Source organism: Dryobates pubescens, chromosome 22 (assembly GCF_014839835.1).
Source record: "Dryobates pubescens isolate bDryPub1 chromosome 22, bDryPub1.pri, whole genome shotgun sequence".
NCBI lineage: Eukaryota > Metazoa > Chordata > Aves > Piciformes > Picidae > Dryobates > Dryobates pubescens.
In genome coordinates, this window is record NC_071633.1 from 9028467 (window position 1) to 9037753 (window position 9287).

Below are 9287 nucleotides of genomic sequence, written 5' to 3' on the forward strand. Positions count from 1 at the left end.
GTCACTAATTACTTTGTTCCTTTGCTCAATGATCTACTAATATTCTCTTAGACATAGTTGTAGTTAGAAAACATTTTATCTGGAACTATCAACTGGGCAAGTAAAGTGGAAATGCCTACTTTTGTAAATAGCACAGAAACAATCTGACTGCGGTATTTAAGTTTTAAGAGGATGAAGAATTCTGTGGGAACATTAATAGACCAGATTGCATAACTGATCCGTGAAAATATGAAAGTGTAACTCTACAAAGCTTTGCATTCTCTAACCATATTCCAGTAATGTATCTCAGGATGTGCTTACATTGAAGATGCAGTATAATATTTTTCTCTGACAAAATGAATAGAATATATGAAGTAGATTACAAAGAATTAACTATGGCCATTGCTCACCTTCCTGGCTGTAGAAACTATTTACTTGCCTTCAGCTTGTTTTCAACACCGGAGTCTGATTACATTCAACGGCACAAATACAACGTAAGTGGCACACCACCTGCAAACAAAGCAACGCAGATTTTTTTCATGCACAGTTAATTCAAGTATCTGTACAATCTATAAGGGAAGGTCACAGAAGGTTAGTTCCCTGAGTGATCAAGAAAAGGTCTTGTCAGAGGAAAAGGCTGTGGTAAGCTCTTCCCTCCTACACTGTGATTCCAGCATCTTCAGGTCTTCAGCCTACTTCCTCATCTTCAGAAGTGCCACATCCTTGTTTCATGCCTATAATGGCATAGAGAAGATATTACTGCAACTAACTCTGGAGTACAGTGCTGTACTGTCTCCTTTCCATTGTAATGCTCTAAGGTTTTTAGCCTGAGACAGTTTGCTGATGTGCATGAAGAAATAATCACAAATTTGAATTACAACCTTCTAAGCGTTATGGCATTTCAGCCTATATCTCAAAAAAAGTTACCCAGTCTCACTTCTTCCTCTTCCAAACCAAAAGAACTTTCAGTATTATTAATAAAACATATACACGAACAGCTTGCAATCACTTTCTGAATTGGTTGCCTTTGTCTGGTAGAATTCAGAATATGGGAACCTATGATCCATTGTGTTTTCCCTTCTTTCATTCTGAGAGAAGCCAAAATGTGTCTCCTGCAGGCCAGTCCTACAAAGGATCATGAAATGTCTTTTTGTTAAAGAGATAATATTTTAATTTTCCTTTCTGCAAAGAGTTTCTGCTTTTTTTTTCACTGTAGTACCTACAAATTTAAGTAGTCTTAGGTCTCCTACTGAACAGCATTTCAGCAGGTGTTAGCCCTGCTTTCCTGGGTTTGGACTTTCCATTAAGGAATGTCCAAAAGAGATCAGAACTTTTTAAAGGGATGTTTAAGAAAGAGAAAAATTTAAATCTCAACAGGAATCTTCATCTTTCTGAAACATTAAAAAAGCTTAATACCGCTTTCATCTCCTCATTACATTATTTAAAAAACATAATGGATAAGCTATGTCCAAACAAAAAAATGTACAAAATTGCAGAGAAGAATTACATTAATTTGGTCCATTATCTGTCATTCCTACATATGATAAGCCAAAGTTTAGGAAATAAAGATTACATCGGGCAAGTTGTTAGCGGCTACATTTTCAAATGACATAATTTCTGGATATCAGAGATAATAATCCAAATCAAATAAGTTTGTTTTGTTTTTTTGTTTGTTTGTTGTTGTTGGTTTTTTATTAGTGCATATCCAGATAAAGCTACAACAACTTTGAGCTGTAATTTAAAGTTTCTTTAATTACCATCACAGGCTCAAATTGCTTACAAATAGTAGGGTATATATTTTATTTTTAAATTATTTTTGTGTGTTCACTCCTCTGAGGCAAACAGTGCAATTCCAGTGCCCTCTGTATTTGTTCACATGTTAATATTTTTAAATCCTCAAGTTTAGCCATCTTTTGGTTTAGATACAATCTATTTAGTACCTTTGAATAAAAGTGACAATAAGAAATTCTGTTTCAGAATTGTTTTAAACGTTAGCTATGCAGCAAATAAGCTAAAAATACATCTTGTTTAAGGGTATCTGCACTATCACACTACAAGTTATGTGAACTGAACTGAATATTTTCATTATATCACGCTCTAGTGTTTTTTTCTGTCTCGCTTTCATGCAAAGCTCCAGCCTGGGATCTCTTCTAGATTTCCCTGTGTGTTGCATGAGATGCAACTACAAGAATAAAATCAGCAGCTCAAGTTTGCTATCACTTATTCTGCAATTGCCACTAGTGGCTTATTGGCAGCTTTTGCTATCAGTGGCTGCTAGTTTATATGAAAGCAAGACTTTTTAATATTTTTTTGTGTGTACATACACTAGATATTCTAATGCTTGTCCTTTAGTTAAGATTTTGCTGTCATGCTAAAGGTTCCATATCAGTGCCAGGCCTCCATATAAATACTACCTTGAGGCTTTGTGTCAAAGAGTTATGGTAAAATCTAAAAACTGGAGCCTTTCCTTACCAACTCTATAGAGATTTTTCAAATCCATCTGCGGCATGTCATGTCTATTGTACAGTTTTAGTCACTAAAGCCTTCAGGTTAGCATCCCTAGTGGCCACATCAGATAAAAATGTCCTGACAAAACGTATCATCCCTATAAAACTCTGTATGCTTTCTTTTCATAGGTGCAAGGATATTGACAAGTGCCAGAAGAACTCTGAAAGTATTACAAATATATTACATATGTATTAAAAATGCATAAATATATTGTAAAATATATTTTTTAACCTCTTGGTGAAATACAACAGGTATAAAGAGTAAAAAGGGCATTCCTGGTAAAAGTAATGATAGCTTCCAAATGGTGTGTTAAAATGTGCAGATGTAGACTTTTCTTTTTTTTTTCTGGAGAAATACGTTGAAACTCAGAAGAAGCATCTAATGTAGGAAAAATATCTTGCAGCCAAAAATAATCTTTCTTCTTACATATGGAAATGTCTTGCTGATTTACACACTTCACTTTTTAAAATGTAGGCAAAGGGTTCTATATGTCTTTTCCAACATTTATAGAGTACTAATTTATATTGCAGCCTTTTTAAATGTCTCCATTTTATCTAGTGCATTTGAGACATTCGGGAATATTTATAAGTCCAGGTATAACAGAACAGTGATGAACTAATGCTGTATTTTAACAACTTTTCAGTATCATAGTCTCCTCATAAAAAACATAATTCTATATCATCTTGAGGCTTCTGCTCCTTTCCAGTATATTCTTTACCAAAGAAATCTATTGTCTGACCTGAATTCACTATTCTTATTCCCCAAAAGTGTTATAGATGTTAGTTTTTTACTATTTTGTTTTTATCTTGCATCTGTAGATGACTAACCTCCCTGCCTAATTTAAGTTTTACCTGCCTGCATTTAACAACATAAAGTTTTCCTTGCAAATCCTTCCAACAGCTTCAGAGATGAAGTTATCTTGGGCACAAATCTATGAGTAAAAAGAAATCTGGTTTTAAAAGATAAACTTCTTCGCAGCTGCTCAGGATACTTTCTTTTTTGCTGAGACCTTTTCTTTTCCCTGCAAATGCCAAATTAACAGAAGCATCTGAGGGTGGGTACGTGAGGGTCAAGAGGGTGTGTGTTGAGAGTGACATCAACTGAGACAATAAAAGGGCTTCCAAGTTACTTAGAAGCCCTATTTTAAAGTTACATTTAAGGGGTTCACTAAACCAATTCAGTAGTCTTTAAATATAGTTGACATCAAGAGACAGTCATCTGCCGACATACCCAAAGCAGAAATCTGTTGAAGATACCAACTGGTAAGTATACTCTATTTTATTTCTCTAGAAGACTCACTAAGAAAACTTTATCATTGATTGTTTATTCATTTTTACATAAGCTTATTTTCAGACTATCTTAAAAATAAAGTGAATATTAGAAAGATCACTCTTTTTTATTATCTGAACCAAAGCTGTGAAATTAAAAAATGTGAGAGAGTAAGTTAGAAATATCCTGTAAGTGAAGCCAAGTCCTGAATTTGTATTATTGGGTTATACGGACTGCTAGGACCACATTCACACTATCATGAAAGATTCCGCTTAATAAATCCTTTTCTGACCTAGAGTAAAGCTGGAGAAATTACTGAAAAAATGGCAGTTTGAAGTTTTCTCTTTCTTAAGTTTCAGCTACTCTGTATCAAATTTCTTAAGCTATAACAAAAAGCTGCCTTTTCTGGCTGCCAATACTGAAAATCCAAACTGGAAACAGCTTGAACTGTTTCACTTTTGCCTATTGTAGCATCATCAGTAATAAATATTTTTCAATATGTCAAGTGGCAGTTTTGTTGATGATGCACAAAGCAGAGCAGAATTCATACTGGCAATGCAGGTTTAGCACTGAAAAACCTAGGGGCTCAGTAGTGATTTCTCTGATGTAATTAAACAGGGAATGACAGAACTCAGTAAAGTTATGCCTCTATGGAAAATTGTCAAGAGGCATGTCAGACCTTGTATTCAAAAGAATATGCAAAAGAAACAGATGAAACAAAACTTTTCACTTGCAGTACTTCAACATAGCTGGAGCATATAAAGTATAAGTGTTTTTTTAATGATAATAGCAACAACAACAACAATAATAACTGTAGTAGAAGAATATGGTGCTTTTCACCCAGGTATCCAAGAGATGGCTACTGAAGGCTAACCAAAGTTCTTAGACTTGCCTACAAAGAGTAAGCTGCTTGCTCACAAAATGTGCAAAATTTAGAAATAAGTTCCTCATTTGCATCATTTGTTCTAATCCATTTCAAAACAAAAATATTTTCAAAAATAATTTTTCTGATGTCTTTCTTCAACTTTTTCTACTAAAGTAAATTTCTTTGGAATTAACATTAATACCTTGAAATAGAGATTTATGCATGTATTCATTTCTATCTTTGTAGACAAAATGACTTCTATAAAAAATCTGGCCAGGATTGCAATCATTTTATACACCATATGCTTTTTCACAAACTCTGATGGAAGACCAATGATGTAAGTACATTATTATACACATTCAAAGATTGGAGGATGACTTTAGCTGTTACTGAGAACCTGGTTTATTTGTCCGTATATAAGTTTATGCATATGCCACTCTTTCTGTCCCAGCTTTTGAACCCTTTGGCCAAGTTGGCCAAATTCAGTCCTCTAGATACAGCTGTGGAGATCTCAGATACAATTTTCAAAAATAGGAAGCTAAGCAGAAGGAGAAAAACCAGACAACTGTTCTCCTGTGAATATCAACAGTTAAACTGCATTTCTTATTAGACACTTTTGGGGGTCTAGACAGGAGAACACCTTTTCTACTGTGTGACAGTCTATCTGGAACTGAAGCACAAATCCACAGGTAATCATGCTTCCTTAACTCTAGCACTCACCAAAACCTATGTCTGAATATAAGCCATAGTTTTATTCATCAGCCACCTATTACCTTATGAGCCCTAAGCTAATCTACAACAGCTAAAATAAATTATAAATGTGTAGGCAAAAAATATTGTCACAAAACTGGACTGCTTCCCATTTTTAATGCCTTCTCAGTAATACATCTATTACTGATAACAGATCACCATCCACTCTCCTTGTCTCCAGATGGTATTTCTATTAGAAAGGTGGGTTCTGTGCCTCTGTGTTGTGATACCTCTTAGAAGTTCCCAAGCCTGGGGTTTTGAGTAAAGATCTAGAATTCAAGAAGGACCACTGTGAGACTCTTAATTTGTTTTTCTTTCATTCAGGAAAAGATCAGTGAGTGAAATGCAATTAATGCATAATCTTGGAGAGCATAGACACACTGTGGAGAGACAGGACTGGCTTCAGATGAAACTGCAGGATGTGCACAGCGCCCTTGAGGATGCTCGGACCCAGAGGCCTCGAAACAAGGATGATATTGTCCTGGGTGAGACAAGAAATCGGAGGCTGCTCCCTGAGCACTTGCAGAAGAAATCCATCAATCTAGACAAAGCTTACATGGATGTAGTCTTTAAAACTAAGCCATAATGAAAAAAGCCAGAGCATTATGTCTGTCCAAGTAAGCATGTATCTGCATATCACTGATCAAGTAGGGCATTTTATTATTATTTATTCAAATTGCAATAAGGTTTAAAGGCCACATTCAAGATTATAGCCCCACTGAGTTAGATTTTCACAATCAATTAATAAAACGTATTTACAGTCCACCCATGACCATTGCTGCTAATTTCTGAGTATCTTTTAAAACATATCATTAATTTCCAGCACAAAAAGAAAAAGAAACCCAAAACAGTAAGAAAGTTGAAAAATCATTTAGGACCAGTTTTACTATTCTTACGTGGACAATATTTGCATGTAATCACTGTTAACCAACAATGAGTAAATGCAGTAGAACCTGCCTCCAGAACAGGGCATCATTTTGCCTAGGGTTAAATTTTGTTCAACTTTGTACTAATGAAAATATGTCATCTTAAGCCCACATTTATTTTCAGAACAAGGCCTAAAATTAGTTGAACATTAAAACTGCATGATAATAATTTAGGATTAAAGAGTGAAATAAATGAATGAAAAATAATAAAGTAGGGAGGCAAAGCTTAAGATTAAAATACAATGAGATAAAATGAAAGTAAATTTGGTATGAAATAGAACCTATAATTAACTGCAGAAACAGTGGAAGCAAATATGGTAGCAAGTATCTTAGCATGGCCCTAACTATAGAACTGTATCAGACAATTACAACTGAAACAAAAATCTTCCAATATATATTTTTGTCCCTCATTTTCTCTGTAAGATATCTATCTCTGAATTTCTGTATGTTGCATTAGACCTGATGTGTAAGTATCTTTTTTGTTGTGAGACCAGTGACTCTCATAAATAAAATTACTCATTTTCATATGCAATTTTTTGTGCAATTGGGTTCTCAGTTTGCCAGATCCCAAAGTAAGAACGATTAACATGCAGAAATCAGCCTGGAAGAGGAACCACTAGCTGTAATACATTCAAACTCTAAGCAGGGCTCAGAAAGAATCAGACATAAATATGGATGGGGAAAAAAAAAAAGAGAAAGATTATGTTAGTTTTTAAAAAGTAGCAAACACAAAGTTATTTTGAATTATATATGCACATATGTGTTTAGGACCATCAATCATTCCTGACTAATAAGAATGTTTTCTCAGTAGGTAATTGCCTCCCTATTTATCATTGACAGAGCTCAAACCTAGACAAATTGATACTCAAAGCCAAAGTATCTATTTCTATGCTCCCATATTGGTTTTGACTTCTTTAATGTCCAGCACACCTTGGGTAACTTAATAGAAAACTCATAAATCATTACAAATATAAATGTAATCTGCTGGAGGCTAGAAAGGTACTTGTAACTAGGGAACTGTAGTTCATAATCCTGGCTATACTTTTAGTAATGTAATGGCCCTGATGCTGCAAGCAGAAGGTATGTGCATGTGTCCGTAGAATTGAGGCCTTAAAGTGCACTTTCTATTTATTCCTTTATCAGACATCTGTGCTAACTTAATGAAATAAAATTGCATTTTTATACCTATGTCTCACTTATGTATTACCAAATAAAGTGGACCAAAAGCTCTTGCACATTATTTCAAAGCATAATAACTGACTGACCTGTAACTTTTCTGATATAATCTAACATTTGCTAGCAATTTTGCTTTCTTGACTGCTTCTAACTTTGGCTACTGTACATATTACTGTTTGATATTGCTCAGCTCCCTGTTAAACAGCACAGACCATCTGACTCCTCGCCTAGTTAGCGCATTCTCACAGCCTTTGTGCAGGTTGCTTGGCTGTCATTGTTCTGCTAGCAGATTTCCAGAACTGCATGGTTTATCTCTGTGGTTATTGTTAAAGGATGGAAAAGAGAATCTGTTTAACAGATTCATGTTTTGCTGTATATTGTAGCAAAGATTCTGTCTTGTATCAGGCATTTCAAAGACACAAATCTTTGCACTCTTGCCCCCTCTTTCCTTCCTCTCCTGAACGAGGACAAGGTGTACAACTTACCTAATGTTCCCTGCCCGAAGCAGTCAGCTAAGTCCAGCGGTGAACACTCACTGAATCTTCAGCAAATCTTTCCCCTGAAGGTGGAGGATGCTCTGCAATATATATAAGAAGCACATAAGAGGCATTGACTATATAGTTCCACACTCTGGCATCTGACATTAAATTTGTCAACTGGTCTAACAGGGGCTTAGAATACCATTTTTTTGAGACTCAGAAAAAAAGATTTACCATACACAGTGGTAGATCTTGGAGAAACTACAGCAAAACATGTACCAGACAACCTGACAGTGCACAAAGGAGAACACATAAATATTCAAAAGTCTTGGCATAAATTTTTCTCCTTATCATCCTCCTCCCCATCTCTCCACCAATTTCAATTTGCTTCAATATACTTATTGCCTTATATACAATCCTTTCACCTGCTACGGAAGTCAAGCTCTGCATGTATTTAATAATGACAGCATATCTTAGAACAGAGACGAATTCTGTCTTCAGATCTGAATACAGCTGGAACTTGGTAGTGGTTTATTCTCCTCCCATGAGGTGTGCAAAGTGCTTAAGTGTCATCATAGCAACTGTGTCACTTCAGTACACTGAAGGTGCCAATGCTGTGGGACATCACAGTTCTGCTGGGGTATCATAGAATTAAAGCCACAAATCACATTGCAGATTACTAATCACGTTGCAGATTGTAACTTACAGTGTTGTGCAAACAAAAATTAGAGCTGCAATTTAAGTCAAGAATCAGTTTTAGGATGAAGGTTGAAGTAGCAGAAATGTCAACTCGTCCACATAAACTGTTACACCTTTCTTTGGCTTTTTCATCTGTGCCAGTCATGGACAGGCATATGCCAGGGGATCGTGGGGCTGTGCTAAAGGCCTGGGTGCAGGGTACGTGCTGCCATGTAAAACCTCTAATGGGTATTCCTCAGAACACTTTGGGTATGAACGCAGACAGAGTTCTAGCGGAAAGACGCCACCTTCGCCACCATCCCCTCAGTGCAGATCCAGGAGCGGAAAGCCTGCCCTCACCTTCTCCCAGCGCTCCGCGGCGGCAGACTGGAGCCCGCCAAGCGCACCTCTTCCCGCCGGCGGGCGGCGCTCGCTCTCCAGCGCCTCCTCCCAGGCCCTCATACCGGCAGCCTCAGCCGCGGCGGAGGCTCCGCCTGTTTGGCCGCACGCTCTGGGGCGGCACCCGGTGGAATTGCACCTGGCCCACGCTCGCTACCCGCGGCTCGGACGCCGGTGGCGCGGCGGCGGCCTTCAGGCTACCCCGGGCTCGACCCGCCGCCGACAGTATTGCAGAAACCGCCCCTGACAGTGCCGACC

General features: G+C 37.0%; 1 protein-coding gene and 1 long non-coding RNA gene across 2 annotated transcripts; one reads left to right on the plus strand and one right to left on the minus strand.

Moving 5' to 3' along the window:
- Nucleotides 1–253: 253 nt before the first annotated feature.
- On the minus strand, nt 254–9196 carry LOC128898341 (uncharacterized). Its single transcript, XR_008462815.1, has 3 exons — nt 8991–9196; nt 7959–8050; nt 254–489 (listed from the first exon to the last, which is right to left on the minus strand). It is a non-coding gene; the product is annotated as an uncharacterized LOC128898341 (long non-coding RNA).
- Nucleotides 4873–5957, plus strand: PTH (parathyroid hormone). Its single transcript, XM_009896517.1, has 2 exons — nt 4873–4958; nt 5696–5957. Exons 1-2 carry the CDS (start codon nt 4873–4875, stop codon nt 5955–5957), a joined length of 348 nt encoding a protein of 115 aa, XP_009894819.1.
- Nucleotides 9197–9287: the final 91 nt, after the last annotated feature.